General features: G+C 34.0%; 1 protein-coding gene across 6 annotated transcripts in view; it reads left to right on the top strand.

The window, feature by feature from the left end:
• LOC129872821 (RNA pseudouridine synthase 5) overlaps positions 1-19,367 on the top strand; it is a 64,682-nt gene that overhangs the window by 34,539 nt on the left and 10,776 nt on the right. For 2 of the 6 annotated variants that reach the window (XM_055947714.1, XM_055947713.1), the window contains exons 2-6: positions 14,744-14,909; positions 14,987-15,044; positions 15,128-15,155; positions 15,251-15,297; positions 15,390-15,480. In XM_055947714.1, coding sequence (XP_055803689.1) covers positions 14,744-14,909; positions 14,987-15,044; positions 15,128-15,155; positions 15,251-15,297; positions 15,390-15,480 — 390 coding nt within the window. Of the gene's footprint in view, positions 1-12,556; positions 12,724-12,761; positions 14,910-14,986; positions 15,045-15,127; positions 15,298-15,389; positions 15,481-19,367 lie in introns of those variants that run through there. The other 4 variants (XM_055947717.1, XM_055947715.1, XM_055947716.1 and 1 more) reach the window with 4 other exon arrangements.

The following is a 19,367-nucleotide window of genomic DNA, read 5'->3' as shown; positions in this document are numbered from 1 at the left end:
ATCTAAAAATTGGTACGTGTAATTTTGAGGATTATGTAACTTGACAAAAGAAAATTGCGTCTCGTCAAATATTATGTGATGGCTATTGATGATTTTTGAGATGATAAATCAAAGTATTTATACCCACGATTATGTGACGGATATCCCAAAAAAATATACGGGATTGATCGGGATTGAAGTTTGCTTATGAGTGTAGAGGGAATTAGAGGATAACATAAACACTCAAATACACGAAGATTGGAATAAGAGGGATCCTTCTGATAAAGAATGCGAAGAGGGGATTGATAGTTTATTAGTTTATGAGGAAGGATGTTGAGAAGGTAAATTGCCATTTGCAAAGCATGATGCCAAAAGTAAGGAGGAAGGAAAGCATGGGCCAATAAGGTACGAACAATGTTATTAATCGTACAGATTTGTCTTTTGGCTTTTACATTTTGAGGAGATGTATGAGGACATGCCAATCAAAACGACAGACCATTGGCTTTACAAAAGTCCCAAAAGGGGCCATTATCAAATTCTGTGCCATTATCACATAGAATATTCTTGATGTCCCGCTCAAAGTGAGTTCAAATAAATTTCTTGAAAGTTAAAAATGTGGGAAAGGTTTGTAATTTTTGGGATAAAGGAAATATCCACAAGAATTTAGAATAATCATCCATAAACAAGACATAATATCGATGACCTGAGGAACTCAAAACGGGTGATGTCCAAAGATCACTATGTATAATATCAAATGGCATAAGAGTGCTAGAATTCGAAGCATAAAATGATAACTTAACATGTTTTCTAAGAGAACAAGAATGACAAATACGAACATCTCTACTTTGATTATAATCAATCAATTTATTCTTCCTAAGGGAATTCAACACAGGTGCTCCCGGGTGACCCAAACGAATATGCCAAAGAGATGGTGCCAAAGCAGCAAAAGTAGATAGTGAAGTGACTAGATTGGTGATTGGATAAAGCTCTCCCCTACTGTTATACCTCATTACCAGCCTCCTTGTCTGAAAATCCTTCACAGAAAACCCAAAGGGATCAAAAATTAACAGAGACAGAGTTATCAATGATAAATTTATGGACGGACACCAAATTTATAACTAAGTGAGGGGCATGAAGCATTGTTTAAGTGCAAGAAAGGACACGGAAAGGACAAAGTCGTGTGACTATAGCCATGAATTGGAATTGATTGACCATTACCAATAATTATATCATGTTTATTGCTCTTATTAAAATAAGACGTCAGGTTACCTTTTGTGGATGTCATGTGAGAAGTGGCACTGATGACCATGTACCAATTTGCATTCGGAGGAGTGATCCCAAGAGTATGCATGGCAACTTCAATAACTATAGGAGTAGGGGCTGCTATGTAGGCGTGCTGAGGTCGGGAGCAAAGAACACCCGCTCGTGGTGGCTGTTGCTGTTCATAATTAGGTCAGGACCAAAAAGATGAAGGATATGAATACGGTGGTATAGACCAAGGACCCCATGATGCCATCCACTCCTATTGCTGCTAGCAGCCCATGCAGAATAGGGCGGAGGGTTCTGCCACGCTGACTGTTGACCACCATGGCCTGCATTACCACCGATGCTGGTAGCTCCTTTGTCGCCTCCATAACCACCATTGTTAACGTGACACTTTATAAAATTATTACTTCAGTTGTGGTTCTTCTTCCCACCATTAGTATTGCGGTTGGAAGAGAAATTATGAGTAACATCACGAGGACCCTTGGACGAGTAAGCAACTAAGGCAGCGAGGAGCTTTGGGACACTTTCTTAGCACGGCCACCCTCTTCAAGAGTGAGCATCAAACGGGCTTAATAAAATTGAGGCAAAGGGTCACATTGGCGAATAAGAATGGCCACACCTTGGTAGGGCTCGGTAAGGCCAGAGATAAATTGAAGAACTAGTCGATCGTAAGCGATCGGGGAGCCGACATTCTTGAGTTGATCCGCCAGAGATTTGAGATGTTGATAATAGGTAGAGACATTTGAAAAATTTGTCATGTCAACATGAGTGAATTCGTACTCAAGGGTGACAGCACGAGAGTGTTTGTTATCCTGGAATATGTCATGCAAGCGATTCCAAGCCTTCATCGTCGTGGTGTCGGGTTCAAGAATTGTATGCAAAATATCATGAGAGATAGTAGCGTAGAGCTATTGGAGAACGGTGGCGTCAAGGGTGGACCACAACTCTTTGTCCTCCTCTTTCTGAGGACGTTTCTACGTGCCCGCTATCGGAGGAATAATATGATCAATTACCCGATGGGATCTTGCATGAATCTTAAAAAGTTCCACCCATGTGGAATATTGTACGTTCTCCATCTCAAGAGTGATGGAGAAGAGAAGAAGAGGGAGAAGAGAGGGGCGGCGGCAGTGGGAATCCGAGAAGAATGAAGAAGGTCAGATTGTGCCCTAAAAGGATGATACCATGAAAGAGATTAATTCTTTGATTTATTTCATTAACCTCATCAGTTTATATGCACAAAATACAAGAGTATAATTAGACTATAATTAAAGAAACTAAATATCTATATATTAGGAACTAAATATAGACAATCTGTTACAATCTGTCAGAATATATTTTCATATATTCTAACAAAGTCTATAGTGGTATATGGAGAAGAGATAGCCACATGTTAGATAATTCTTCTATCTCATATTAGTTGTCATGCATATTAAAAATAATTATTTCAAAATAGTTGTCAATTTAAACAATCAAGAAAGAATTAATTATATTTGTCCAACTTTATCCTTAGCATTAATTATTCTAGAATTGAGAGATATATAAATAGATAAAGATCAAAGAACTAATAAGGGGTATATTAGTCAAATAACGCTCCTAATTAATATTTTCTTAAGAATTGTGCAAAGCCTTATCATGACAACTAAAATAACATAAAGAAGGTATAATTTAGATGTAAAAGATATTTTTGTCCTTGATCGTTCATTCTTCGTGCTTCCATATAATAGGAAAATATAAATTTATTTTTTATTTTTTATTAGGGCATAATTGCAAGGATTGTGGTAATAATGGATGAACTTGAAAGAAGAAAAAGAAGACAAGGGGCGGGAAGAAGACAACATTTCTATATAGAGATGTGAAGAGGAGGACGATCAAGGATAGTTTGTTCATTTCATAATCAGTTGATACAGCTGATTCTTTGTAGTTTTAAAGTTGTTGTACCATATGGAGTTGTTAGCATACATTTTCTTTGTTTGACAAAAGAGCCAAGTCTTAATTATTTAATTCCATATTTATCCTATGTTAGAGAGTATACTTTTGTTGTACTTGTGGAGCCATGTTTTCATCATTACAGACTTACAACAACATATTCAAGAAATATTTACCACATATAGCAACATAATTATTTTAACCATATATAGCAAATTGTTTGAATTAAATTAAGTACGGTCGTTACTCTTATAAAACTCTCACCCGCGATTTTCTCTTCCCCTATTTCTCTCAAATTTGTTACACCAATATTCAGTCAAATCTTCTCACCCCACAATTTTTCCAAAAATTAGGGCAATACTTACCTTTCTAGCTTCTCAACCACGACTTTCTACAACATTAATACTCCAATTTTGGAATTCAGTGATGTATATTCAGTGGTTATTGCAGAAGAATTACGAATTTTAGGTGAATGCAGATTTGAATCAGTTGAAGAATTGTGATTTTTGAGTACAGATCTGTGATTAATTAAAGGTTTGAATAGTTGAATGTTTAATTGTTTGAAGGTTTGAATTAGATTGCATGCCATTGTTGATTCAGAGAATGATGCATCTTATAAGTGGTTTTTTGAACAAATCAGAGATGCATTTGGTCAAAGATCAGAGATGTGTATCATTTCGGATAGGCATGCAAGCATTATTAAGGAAACTTCAGTAGTGTATAATGAAGTACCTCATTTCGCGTGTATATGAAACTTGTTGCAAAACATAAGGAAAAACTTTAGAAAGAGTCAGCAAAAGATATTATTCTACTCTATGACAAAAACATACACAATGGTAGAGTTTAATCAACATATGAAAACTATTGAGAAATAGACAAGAGGATTAAAGACTATTTGCTAAATATTGGATACAACAAATGGTCACGTGTGCATGGCCAGGTAAATAGAACTTGCATGATGACATCCAACATTGCAGAATCAATCAATTCAAGAATAAGACATGCCAAAGTTCTTACATTCTTGCACCTCCTAGAATTCATGAGACAACTTGTTCAAAAATAAAATAATAACAGGTCAATGGCAACATTTTCAGAATTTTACTTTGAAAAAAAGTATGAAAAAAATCTACAGCGTAACAAAACTGCATCGGAGAAATTAAGAGTATGGAATCTGTAAATTTCTTTTTGCTAATATTTTTCTTCTGATTTACAGCCAACATTTTTCTTCTTATATATTTTTCTTTTTTTCCCCATAGGTTAGGAAGACAAATGAATATGTGTATACAGAATTTGATGGTATTACATAATCCACGGTATGTCTTCAACAACGTACATGCACACGTGAGAGATTTCAATTAGATGAGCTGTCATGCCCACATGCTTTGGCTGTTTTAACAACAAAACACACTAGTTATAAAAAATATTGCTATGATTACTATACAAGAGGAAATTTATTATTGACATACCAATTTCACTTGAATTTTCTTCCAGATGAAAGCACTTGAAATTTATCAACAGACGTTCTTGAAGGGGTTTTACTTCAACCTCTTGGAAAGAGACCTCCCAGGAGGCTAAATTATAAAAGACACACGCAATTGAGAAAATATGAATTCAAAAAATCAAAAATAACATGCAACAATTGTGGACAACAAGATCACAACAGGAAGATTTGCAAGGATGTTAGTCCTTTAGATAAAGAATAAAGGATGACATTTGAAACAAAGAATAAACTCTGTTTGTTTTAGGTCATTAGTTTGTTATAAGAATTCATTTTTTAGTTCAAGTTTAATTTATTTTTGTGGTCTATAGATCACTAAAGGTTTTTTCATTAGCTACAATTTTCATTCGTGTCTAAATCTCTTCTAATTCAATTTTAGTGTGTATGTAATTCATTTTTACTTCAAGTTTAATTCATTTTTGTGTTCTATAGATCATTAAAGGCTTTTTCATTAGCTACAATTTTCATTCGTTTCAAATTCTCTTCTAATTCAATTTTAGTGTGTATGTAATTCATTTTTAATTCAAGTCTAATTCATTTTTGTGTTCTGTAGATTTCTGAAGGCTTTTTCAATATCTACACTTTTCATTCATGCTAATTGTATTCTAATTCAAGTTTAAGTTTAATGTGCATATAATATATTTTAGTTCAAGTCTAATTCATTTTTGTGGTTTATAGATTACTGAAGATCTTTTCCTTAGCTACACTTTTCATTTGTATCTAATTCTTTTCTAATTCAACTTTAATGTCTATATAATCAATTTTAGTTCAAATTTAATTCATTTTTGTGGTCTATAGACACTAAATGCCTTTTTCTTAGCTACACTTTATTCGTATCTAATTATTTTCTAATTCAACTTTAATGCCTATGTAATATATTTTAGTTCAAATTTAATTTATTTTTGCAGTCTATAGATCATTGAAGGCCTTTTCATTAGCTAAAATTTTCATTCGTATCTAATTCTCTTCTAATTCAACTTTAATGTACATGTAATTCATTTTTCATTCAATTTTGATTCATTTTTACTTCAAGTTTTATTTTTGTGGTTTATAAATCATTTAAGGCGTTTTCAACACAATATTAATTCATAATGCAAGTTTCAGTTTGATAACACTACTGCAACACCTTAATATTAACGTAGCTATGTATTACATTATAAAAAAAAGAAGATATATTTTACATGAACAAAAAACATAAAAGTGCATCTTACATAAACAAAAATCACCTTAAAAAAAATAGCACAAAAAAGATATATTTTACATGAATAAAAAACATTAAAGTGCATCTTACATAAACAAAAATCACCTTAAAAAAGATAGCACAAAACAATCTTCAAAACGTAACTAATACATCAGCTATAAACTGTTTTTAGACAATATAGTTTTCATAGACATATTAACTAATATAACTAACTACATTTCTTTATTTATGCGGTCTTTCGTCTTCACTTTGAAGGTTACTCTTTTGCTTCTTCACTACATATTCCCATAGTAGAGCCTCAAACCTCTTTCGGAGACTGTTTGAACTTAGTTGTTGATTTGCAATATCCTAGCCATTGCTATCTAACTCCACAAATGCAGCTACAAAAACTCCACGGTCCCTACAAAATTTAAAATATAAAATTATTATAAAAATACTATTGAATTTAATAAGACCAATACAAAAGATAATACCTATTTGATAAATAATTAAACTTATCATGAATCTTCTTGTTGTCTAGAAATCCCTTCAGTTATAAACTTAGATTGAATGAACTTAAACTCATTTTTTTCCATTGTATTTAGGTGATGTCTTCAATTCAGAACGCTTATCATAGAAATTGACCCCACTCAAGTAGTACGGTAAAACAGGTGAAATCATGCCAACAACGTTTTTAGCCAGATAATCCCCCCCCCAGCTGGAAATGAATCACACACTTTTAAAGACTTTTCAACAATATCAAACACAACAAAAATTCAATAACAACCCTCTTTAATGTTTACTGAAAAAAGAAAATAATCCACTTTGTCTCATGGGTTACTTGCCAACAAACGGAGTCCACATATATATTTAGCAATAGCATTCAAAGCTTTGATTTTAAATTTCTTCTTATTTTCATGAGCTTTAGTTGAAAATGTCTTGCCAGCCTCACTGTTAGATGATTCCTTGGCTTTTTGAGTAAAAGAATTGTTGACGTCTCTCTTAACAAACAACAAAGAAATATCCTTCAATAATTGCTTGTTGGAATTCATCACAAATTCTTACATTTGAATAGATTGTAAGTCTATCTTCTCTTCAAGAGCTTTGTAATTTTTATTTACCTAATATATAATCAAACATAACACAAATATTAGAATAACAGTTTTGAAAAAGATAATGCCTAAAGCCAAGTTAGCTTATACCTTTACAAGTTCTTTTCTCAACTCTATAGCCTCCCTGATCAACATATCTAGACCATGCTTTGATCCTTTCGGCTCCAATTTCAATATTTCAGAATGGTAATCACGAGGTTCAGGAAGCCTGAATTTAGATACCTCATCTTCACATGCCACTATGTTCTCAAATTGAAATTAAAATACAGAAATTGATAGATATATTAACTTGAGTTGAACTAATATATATATGTGTCATAAATTGTATTAACTTTGTATAGATATTTTGTGTTTCGTAGGCATGAAGATGCCATTTTCAATATGCTTTTGCCATGAACTTTCAGCAACTGTTTTTCACCTCAAAATTTTTGGAATAGAATTAGAAATCCCAATAGCTAAATTGTCATCGACTCTAGAACATCACTCAAATATCCAAATTTGAAGGGCAAGAAGCAATCCACCTAATCTATAGTATTGATTGGTTGAATTAAGCTTGTGCCTCACATTATCAACCAACTTCTTGTAGACATCTAAACCCCATGGATAAGAATTGAATTGTCCACTTTCCACAAAAAAGAAATCTCTATTACTAATTTAGTATTCATTGTTCTCATATGAGAACAAAAATTCATTATTGAAGAACAAAATAGCTAGTGAAACAGCGAAATCATCATCTATGATTTTTTTTTGCTAAAAACAACTCCCGTAAATGATTCTTTTGAACAGTGATTTATTCAGGAAAATAATTGTTCAACAACCGACAAGGAGAATCTGGAACATTAAATTGAGCAACCATCGCTAACACAATTTAAGTCTGTATTTAGACCAAATTTCCTAAGCCCAAAAAATGGCCTCTTCTCATGTAATTCAACAACAAATACATCATCTTGTGTGTGTAATAACTACTTGTTCATAAGGCAATGAATAAGTTGGAGTTGTGTGGTTACTTTCTGAAGGTCAAGAAAGTAACCAAAACAAGTATTCCTAAACAGCTCAAGCTGTTTTTCAGATAAAAAAACTTTTATTTTCTCAATCACGTCATGATTAGTATATGAAGACCACCTACTTGAAGAATACAAAACATCTGGAAGTCTTAAAAATTTACGATCCTGCATATAAATAATATCAATCTATCAATATAGATAATTATATCTTAACATGAACCCTCAAATAGGACTCAAAGCCAGTAGCAATATACTAAGCTTAATTAAAATCAGTAGTAATATTCAAAACCAACAGCAACATACTAAGCTCAATTAGAAAAACAAGAAAGTTTAAAGACATATGAGATATTCCAACAAAGCATTATAACATGAAGCAACAATTTTTAAAAGAGAAACTAAGCAGTTGATCATTAATAGAAACTAAGAAGAAACTATTAAAGAGAGAATCTTAACATAACTGCAAGGAGAAAATGAATCAGGCTATGACTGTAGCATCCCCTTTTAGGAGAATACCACTTACGAAACAAAAACTAATTATTACAATTATTTTACCCTAAAAAAACAAAAAAAAACTTATTGAAATACGATATAGGAGTTTTATTTAAAAAATGATTTTCAATTCAACAATACTGCAGGTCCATAAAATACACAAAACTTCAAATAAGTAATTATCACAAAAATATTATCTTCCTTCGTGCATAATGACAAGTCAAAATATAACCTAGTACATTGCATAACTTGAGTTAAAAGCACACTCTAAAATAACAAAATTAGTCACTTGGTTCAAGTTACAAGCCTTCAAAATTTCGTACATAAGTGCCACACATGTATCATGTACAAGTCCCCAAAATAATATACAAAAACTAGATGTATATGCATATGTGATCTTCAAAAGAGCTCCCCAAAAGTCTACTCCACATGGCCATCTTCATATCCCGTCTCGCACATCACCTACGATAGGAAACAACTATCGCTATGCATAAAGCTTAGTGGTGTATAACCTTTGGACTTAGAGCCATTAAAAATTCTCAAATTTCCTTTTTCATCATAAGCGGTTCAATAAGGTAGCATTAAGTCCAAGTGAACAAGTATATCAAGTATCGAATACAAATCTTGGAGAGTTTCAAAATATGAATACTAATATTCAAAGGCTTAAGTACCAAGAATGTTTATAATTCAATTCAAAAGAGTAGTCAAATAATCAATTTCACCCCATATGTACGTTATGCCTTCACACTAAGCACAATCAATATCAAGATGGACTGAAGCCCCGAAATCAAGAAGTGTCCATATCAAGAAGGGTCGTCACCCAATATCAAGAAGATCAAAGATCATGTTGAAAGTGGCTTTTCACTCGTACTCAAAAATGGACGAAAATCCATCGTCAAGACGAAATGTAAATCTAAAGTCAAGATGGGCAAGATCTGAATCGAGAGGCATGCCAATATCGATGACAAGTCACCGTAACAAGAAGGACAAATTCCCAACAAGAATGCAAAATGATCAAGCAATTCGTACAAGTGGGCGATTCAGCGGAAGTTTTGCAATACTTGAGATAATAGTCATACCAAAATACAAAACAAGGAGTAAGGAAACAACCCAACAAAATACTTCAAATTTCAGAAAAATAAAATATTTCAAGTTCAAGTTTATACACGAACCTTGGCGTTTTAGCACACAACAAGTTCTACCACCACTCGAGGAGTTCAATTTCTCTATGTCATAGATCAACCAAAATCCACTTCGTCAAACAGTTCCTCTTAGCTTGTATAAGAGAATATACACCTTAAATACACAATCAAATATCTACTTAAGTTTAAAAGTTCCAGCATATCGAAACTAAACATAAAATCACTGAAAATCAACCCAAAGTATCAAAATGGAAATTCGGGGCAGCACTACTGTCTTATATTGCTGCTCAGTTTCGAAGGGGTAAATGGGAGAATTACGCTTTGTGTCCTCAAAGAAAGTTATAGCTATATGTCTTAGGGTCATATACAACTTTGAATCACCCCTACAGCAATTATGTACAACAAGATATGCTCAAAATACCCACAACAGTCCATGTAGGATTTTTAGACCAAAATCTGGGCAGCACCTCCCCTGTACTTCATCACCCTTTTTCGAGTCAATAAAAGCAAAAATGGATTTTGGATCCTAAACAAAAGTTATAGCCCTATGGAATATATTTCCAAAACATCTTGAATCACTCAAAACTAAGTTTTACACAAGGATTTATACTACAATTACTAACAACAGTCCCAACCAAAAACGGGTTTGCAAGCAAAGTTTATTCCCCCAATTTCGACAACAACAACTTATCAAGAACATCAAGAACAATATAAACAATCATTCTACTTCATAACTTAACTAATTCCACCCATTTAATCCAACCAAAACATCCCCTAATCCATAAATTCCAACAAGGCAACAAACAAGTTTATAACACTATTTTCTCCGTTCTAATCCGTTAAATCTCTAAACAAGCTTGATAATAAGGAAAAACAACACCTCAATCTTACCTTGAAGTATAAGTCAACCACCTTAATACACTTCTTCTTCTCTAATTTTTAGCTCAAAATGAAGACAACGCAACGTGCAATGTTTTTCTCTTCACGAGCTTCGGAAATCGGGACTCGAATTTGGGTCAAAATGGCTTTTAATTCTCTCTCTCTATATATATATATCTATGGTGTTCTGGAAGTATATTGAATGAAAGGAAAGAGATAAGGCTGGACTTATCTCTTACATGGTAAGAAATATGGGCTGACCCGACTTGGAATCGGGTTGGGCCAAACTTTCTGCCCATCTTGACTCTTCTGCCTTACAATATCCATAACTTTTTATTCTAATGTCATATATAAGCCCATGACCTATGGTTGGAAAGGTATTTCAATTATCTACAACTTTCATTTTATGGGTTTTATCAAAATTTCAAATTTCGATAGGGTTATGTCCTCCTGAAGTCAGATTACCCAAAAACATAACTTAAAAAAATATAAATATTTTTTTTTTGAAGAAAAAAATAATTCTTAAAAATAAATTGGGGTGTTACAATGACTAACAGATGAATAAGAAATATGCAGGGAAAGAACACAAAGCATAGGAGACCAAAGTAAACATGAAAATAGCTCAAACTAAGCAAGTGATCACATATTTCAAGGTGCAATTATCAAACAGTAGATAAATCAAATTTAGACGAGTATAATATTTAAAAGAACCATGAACTCAAGGCAAGCTATAATTCAATACTCAATGCTTAAACTATAACAAAATCAGAACAATATGTTTAAAGATTTCTGATTCACAACTTTTTCAATGTAAGATTCAGAACAACATGTTTAACATCTAAATTAGTCACATAACGAAGTAGTATTTTTCATAGAAAACAAAAGGCTAAATAACAAAGTTCATAATACACCAACACAATGAAAAAAACACATCAACGAACAGTAGTTGAAACAATTTAAAATGACTTAACAGAAGAGGCTAAAGAACACTAATTTCACTTCATAAGAAAAGTAAAGACCATATTAAACTAAAAGAGACTATAATAAAAGAATCAAATACACAAAAAATTTCACTTTTGTTCTTTACAGATCACTAAAGGCTTTTTTTCATTAGCTACAGATTTCATTCGTCTCTAATTCTCTTCTAATTCAATTTTAATGTGTGTGTAATACATTTAGTTCAAAGTTTAATTCATTTTTTGTCGTGTACAGATCACTAAAGACTTTTTTCATTAGCTACAGGTTTCATTCGTCTCTAATTCTCTTCTAATTCAATTTCAATGTGTGTCTATAGATCACTGAAGTATAATAAACTTGAGTAAATAAATTTAGACTATAATAAAAATATCAAATACACAATTTTTTTCTTCAACATCGAGCAAACAAGTTCAAAACAACCACAAATTAAGAAAGTACACATAAACAGATTAAAAAAGCTATATGTTAAATAATCTGTTGGTAGAATGACATACCGAATATAGACTTTCCGGTAGAACCATATTTTTGGACAATCGATTTTGACTTTTTGGATTCTTCTCCTGAGCAACTGTAGGTCTCACTTTCTTTGACTGAAATTGAGGAGATAAATCCTAAAAATCATCATCACTGTCAACAACTTTCTTAGATGTCAATGCAACATCAACTCATTTTCTTTTCAATTTAGATTTGTAACTCAACTCAATTATTTTTTTCTTACTTCTATCGCCCGTTTTCTTCACATACATTGCTTGACAATTTTGATTAACCTCACCATCAACTTCTTCTGGAGACTGATTTGCAGAAATTTTCAAATTAAAATTAGGACCAACATTGATTTCGTCACTGCCGGTTGAATCAACAATCCGAATTCATGGGCTTCTTCTAGAATCTGACCTTCCATTAAAATTGTCACCTAAAACCTATGAGTTGCAAAGTGTGGGCCTTTTCATATATATATATATATTTTTTTTTTTTTTATTATTATTATTTTTAATTTTTTTTTTATTATTATTATTATTTTTTTTTAAAATAGCACCAGAAATAGATGGTTGTTCACTCTTTTTAAATCCTTTTCACTAATTTCTTTTTCACCATAATACTGTTCACATGGTAATAGCCCACTATACTCGGTCTCTCTGATTTCTTCGATAAGGTTTTGTAGAAATTTTTGACATTATTGGTTAGCGGTAGGATTTGAATTTGAGTTTAATGTTTTGCCAGAAATTTGTTGAGTTCTTCAAGTTTTGGGATACGAATATACTGATCTAAGGTCTTGTTCTTCCTGATTCTTTGATTTTGCTCTTCAAATTGTAATTTACATTTTTTTTCATCTTGCATGTGGGTTTTAATTATATTTTCTCAGCTTGTTTGTGTTTTTCCTTCACTGATTCTAGTTTATTTTGTATGTATGTGGCTCAGATTAGTTTTTGTTTTGGTATATTGATGGATTTTGAGAATAGTTTTGAAGTGTGATTCTGTCATCCCCAGTTCTCGAATTTCTTATTCCGACTCTGATAAGTAGTCGTCTTGGCCTAGGGTTTCTGTGCTCTGCTCGAAATGGCTCTACTCGGCAATGAGGAGTAGAGATAGAAAATGGAGGATAGAGAGACTGAGTGAAAATTTTGAATGTTGAAAATGGAGTAGAGAGAACAAATTCTTGAGTCTTGTTTCCTAGATATTTTGCAGCTTTTCAGCTCTATTATTGTTAAATGCTATTGAACTAGTCGTTACTTGATTCTCTTTTTTGTTACCCATTTATGAACTTAATGTGGTCGTTGTATATGAGCCAAAGTTCTACAAGTTTGTAGGTTGTAGTTAACCACATTACATTTTGTCTCTCATTCAGTTGTATGGTTGTTCATATACTCGAGAAGAGATAAATGCAATTACGATTGAAATCATGTCTAAAACACAACACAAATAAATCTAGTTTTTCAGGAGAAAGGTAAATAATGGATCAAGATATTCAACACAACACAATTGCCTATTTATGCCTAAAACACTTGTTGGTATTGATAATAATTAAGTGTCTTTGAATAGAGATAATGGGTAGGCCTTGTCTATCATTTAATTATGTATGGCAATTGCTAATCTACCATTCAAATCTAATCTTAGATTGTTTGGAACAGGCTTATTCAGAAAGTAGTTTCATTTAGTGCTCTAAATAAATAAATGAGAAGTGCCATATACCTGGAGAGCATCAATAAAGTCAGAATCAACATCTGTGACAGTCCACTGATCAGAAGGTGGTGTTGTTGTCTTTGCCATGGGTGCTGGTCCTTTAGGATTAGGCTCCAAGATTTCATTGATTACCAAACCAATGCCACCTCTGGAAGGAGGAAGGTTGTAAAGAACTTCCTCAAAGCCATCATCTTTCCAATAAACTTAAGGCTTGTAAGAAGTGACGTGGGCATTGGGTATTTGTAGCTTCACTGAACTTCCATTTCTAACAGTCAGCCCAATTGTCCCTGCATCTGAAAATTTGATGCCTTTACGACCAAATTTCTCTTCAAGAGTCTCAGGAAAAAAGTGATACTGCTACCTCAAGCTTTAGTTGCATTAAGCTTAGGTAGAGCAAGAGATAAAAGAGCTGCAGCAGCCAACTAAAAGTAACTTCTCTTGATTTGATAAAGCTAATTTATAAGTCAATAAACAAAATCCTCATGCATTCAGCCAAACCCTACGTTGCTCGGACTCTCCAAAAATGATGCCGAACTCGTGTTAGGTACTCCAAATATAGACTACTTTTGGAGTTCCAACACCCACAATTTTGAAGAGTCCAAGCAACATAGGCCAAAACCCAAAACAAATACAAAGAAAAAGGAAATTCCAAGTTACACAAAGGCACTGCTCACACCACAGACTCATAACAACCCCTCCTATCACTCTCTCTTATTCCCCTTGATCAGGAGCTAGTACATACAAAAGGAGCCTGAAGAACAAAGAAACATAAGTAACTGTGTTATATTTTGGCCATCTAAGTCCCTTTGGATGGAAAAGATAGGTGAACCTAGTAACTGTCATTTTCTACTTCTCTCCCTTTTGGAGTTGATTCTAAAGTGAAAAAAGTCTTGGGTGTGGAAGGTGATGTGGGAACACTTAAGGTAAAATTAAAATTCTAATCAAACAAGAAATTTGAAACAATATTATATACTTCTATTTTTTTAGACAAAATGTTTTCCTTTTAGGACGCATTTTCTATAGCAATATTCATTAATTAGTTTTTAACCTTTGGTTTGTATATAAGATCGAGGATAGGATATTAGAATATGATAATTTGTTGACAATAGTGTTTCAGGAAGTTTCTTTCGGCGATATATTCCTTACTCCGAGAGTCTGAGTTAGGAATGTCGAAAAAAGCAGAGCTTGCAACGGTGACAACCTACTTTGGGTTGCCGTGGCCACAACTTAATGACGGATTAACCTACCATGACATCGTCCAACCCACCGATGCTGGTTCGTATTTACATAAATAAACTCATTTTTCCAACAATTTTTTTTTAAAAATTGTAGGCTTCTTTCAAAATTTATAGGTCTTACATTGATCGAATTCTACTTCAGAAAGTACAAAAATTCAGCTCCTTTACAAGGGTAAGCTTCCGATCCTTTTTGCAAAACTTCTTTTATTTTTTTGCTTGTGTTATTGAAGATTCAGCTTTTAAACTGTTGAATAGTTGGTTGCAGAGAATTCAAAATAAACAGGTTAGTTCGTCAAGGAAATGGTTAAACTTGGTGTTTAATGCACATGGAGTATCTTGGGATTATGAATGAAGCTTGGTCATGTTTAATTAATGCAGATAACAATTGATGGTAAAGTTGTTATCTTACCAGATACTGAACTCAGGTCACATCTGTATAATGATTTTTTTTTTTGCAAGATTTAGCCTGCATAAGTTGGGTGATTCAATATCTGAAGTGTAGTTTTTGGACCTGCAGAGCAGGTGCTGAATTAGTATATCATCGTCTTCCTTGGAGAGAGCCTGATGCACCTTACTTGCTAGAAGTACTATTTGAAGATGACTACTTGGTAAATTAAATTTGAGGTTATTTTTTGTTATCAATGTTTATACTTCATTTATGCGATAGAGGAAAACTGGAAATTCAAGAGGAAAGATCAATGACCAACATCTTAATGATGTCCCGACTCTTGAGAGAAATGAAACTAGACTCGAGTACATAGGTGATCAATGGAAAAGTTAAAGACATCTAGATGCATATTGGGCTTGAGCAATTCAAATGCCTACATGAAGGAGAAAATGATGACATTTCTTTTCTGTCATAACCAACGTTAAGTAAAAGACCAAAATCTTTGTGCTAGCTCCATCCTAACCAAAATAATTAATAATAAAAATAAATAAATAAATAATATAAGATAAAGCCAGTTTCCTTGTATTTTTGATAATACACCTGTTGGCTAACCATCTTGTCAAGAGGTTTTCTAAGAGAACTTGATTTAATAGGCAAAACATAAAGAAACCACATTGGTAGATTCTGTGGTTCTCAAACTTAATTGCTATTCTTTCTATCTTCTGCAAAATCTTGTTTTCGTTAGTGTTGTGCGAAAACCAACACCACCACGGGGTCCCCCAGCCTCTCGCGACCATAAGCCAGAAAATTATTCCGGCAGGAAACCTTCCTCGTGCTCTCACCCATTGTCAAAAGCAGCCTTCTTCGGCGAGATCTTCACCACGCATTGCACGCATGAGCCTCTTTTCAACCACTTTTCGAAAAGTATCGCTGTGCTTCATTCTAGCAAAATCAACAATCACTGTGCAAATTCTGGTTACTACTCGTAGCTATCTCAATTTCTGTTGGTGTTGTGCAAAATCCAACACTACCACAAGGTCTAACAACCTCCGGTGACCAAATCCCAACCAGTGTCGTCGGTCGCGGATCCCTTATGCACTCTCACGTGCGTCTAGATCTAGGTTTCCAGCGACCGCGCGTGAGCATTTCTTGACTAGTGTTTCCGGGACTTTCTTGTTCAATATAGACTAATCTCTTGATTCCATATATTTTGTATAGATTTTGAGCATTTTTCGGCGAATGCTACACTGTTTTCGACAGATCTGAGATTTCCAGTAGTGTTCTTTGTGTTTCAGATTCACTTTTGCCAAAAGGGGTATACTCTGTTATTTGGGCTGTATCACAGGGATACTTTCTCTCCCGTGGCTAAAATAACATCTATCCACCTTTTTCTATTATGGTTTCCGTTCGTCATTGGCCTTTTAATTAGTTGGACATTAAGAATGTTTTACTTAACGGTGATCTTGAGGAAGAAATCTATATGAAGCAACCATCTGGTTTTTTGCTTAGGGGAGTCTAGTATCTTTGTATTTCGAATGCGCAAGTCACTATATGGTTTGAAACAGTCTTCTCGAGCTTGGTTTGGGAAGTTTAGCACAGTAATTCAGGAGTTTGGCATGACTCGTAGAGGAGCTGATCATTTTGTTTTGAAACAGTCTTCTGGAGCTTGGTTTGGGAAGTTCAATACAGTAATTAAGGAGTTTAGCATAACTCGTAGAGGAGATGATCATTTTGTGTTTTATTGACATTTTACATCAAATCCAATATTTCATGAGAGGACTAAGCACATTATGATTGTTTGTCACTTTGTCAGAAAAAAGATACTCTCTAGAGATATTGTTACAAAATTTGTGAAGTCGAGTGATCAACTTGCAAATATCTTCGCCCCCAAGGCCTAGCTCAAGTGGCAAAGGGTGGAGGATTTATGGCTTAGGTTACATGTTCAAGCCCCACACCCTGCAAAGCGAAGCCTGGTATTTAAGTGGTGAAAGGTAGAGAGGCGAACCCATTATCCATCGAGTTTAGAAGGCTATGGTTGGTCGAAAAGGCGGGCCACAGACGGATTTCTCGGTTATCAAAAAAAAACTTGCAAATATCTTCACCTAGCCCCTCATTGGTCCTCGTATTAATTACATCAGTAACCAGCTCGATACATATTACTTGTATGTACCAACTTGAGGGGTAGTGTTTGAATAAGAATATGAACAAGTATAGTATATATAATACTACTTGGAAAAACATTGTATCATAGTGTCTATAAATAGGATTCCAGTGTACTTGTGTAGAGACAATTCAATAATATTTTTTCTTCTATATTGCTCACATTTACGACTAGCATAAAACTAGTCAAGATGTTATCATAACCGTGTGTTTACACTGGTGATTTACTTTGCATCTATACTTGTTTATCCTAGTTATAGATAAGCTAACAAATAGTATATAATAAGGATTAGTGTTCACTATTTGCAAACAATATTTGACACTATGAAATGGTCAATCAAAAGTTTGAATTATGATTTATGGAGAAACATTCTACATAGCAAGAGCTTTAGGATAAGTAGAAGTTAGAATATATGCACCTCTAGGTTTTCAGTATAAGAATAATGAGGTTTATGTAAAATTAGACGACTTTGAGACCAACAATGTCATATGGGAGTGAATGTTGGGTCTCTCAAGTCTAACATATCCATAAGATGAGTAGCGTAGAAGTGCGAATGTTAAGATGAATATGCAATCATGCAACACTAGAAAAAGTTACAAAACAAAAGGTGCAAGTAGCTCAAGCGTTTGGTTATATATCCTGCGTAGACCTCCAAATATACTAGTTCATATACAAGGTAGACCTAAAATCAAATGGAGGGGCGTCATCTCAATAGAGAACTACATTCCCTTCACATCCATGTGGACTTAACAAGGAAAAAAAACACAATGGAAGCAAACTATCCATAGGTATGGATGGGAATTGGTGCTCCAACCTAGTGAACAACACCTATGGTGTTTCAGTGTGGAGAACCATCAGGAATTTGTGGCCCAATCTAAACAGAAACATAGGTTACAAAGTGGGATCTGGAACCAAAACTTCATTCTGGAAGGAGAACTGGATTGGAAATGAGTTATTGATGGTCTTGTTTCCAGATCTCTTCCTCCTGAGTACTAATCCGGAAGAGACAGTGGCTGATCTTTGGTCCCAACAGGGATGAAACATTGTGTTTAGAAGATTACTTAACGACTGGAAGATTGGGAGAGTCGATGGTTTATTACAAATATTGGAAGGGTTTACAGGGACAACAATGGAGGAAGACTTTATCAGATGGAGACATAGCAGAGATGGGGTACTATCAGTTAACAGATTGTATACCAAGGAAGTCAAAGAGTTACAAGGCGGCAAGATTGGTCCCTGTAACCAGATATGGAGGACCAAGGCACCAACCAAGGTGAAGTGTTTCTCCTGGCCGGTGACAAGGAAAGGTTGCTTCACTCATGAAAGATTAAAGAAGAGAGGCTTTCACATTGCTTCTTGGTGCTCTCTATGTAATGAAGCTGAGGAAACTAATAGCCACTTGTTCCTACATTGCAATGTGACAACATTATTATGGAATTTATTTTTGGGCCTAACACAAACAGAGTGGACCATGCCAGAACACACATCAGACTTAGTTGTTGGATCAGAAGGGGGGGGGGGGGGGAGTAAAACTCAGAAAAAATGGTGGAGTAATATACCATCATGTATATGGTGGTCCATATGGAAAGAGAGAAACAGTAGGTGCTTCAAAACAAGGCTAATCCAATTGAGAAGGTCAAATGGTTGTATATGACAACCTTTTATTTTTGGTGTAAAGAAGAAGGAATAGAAATGCTGTAGGTGAAATGCTGTAACTCAGCTTATAGGAAATATGTAATCTAGTAGATGTTTTATCGTAGTTTGAAATGCTGTAACTCAGTTTTTGGAGGTCTCCAGCATGTCCTTAATGTTGATGAATACAACTTTACCCTTATCAAAAAAAAAAAACTATCCATAGGCAATACAAACTGTTTGGAATATATGGAGTGAGGTGATGGAGAGATGTGAGAAAAGACTCTCAAGATGGAAAAGTCAGTACCTATCAT

Source organism: Solanum dulcamara, chromosome 11 (genome assembly GCF_947179165.1).
Source record: "Solanum dulcamara chromosome 11, daSolDulc1.2, whole genome shotgun sequence".
Lineage (NCBI taxonomy): Eukaryota > Viridiplantae > Streptophyta > Magnoliopsida > Solanales > Solanaceae > Solanum > Solanum dulcamara.
The sequence above is the reverse complement of the archived record's forward strand: the minus strand, read 5'-3'. Positions and strand labels throughout refer to the sequence as shown.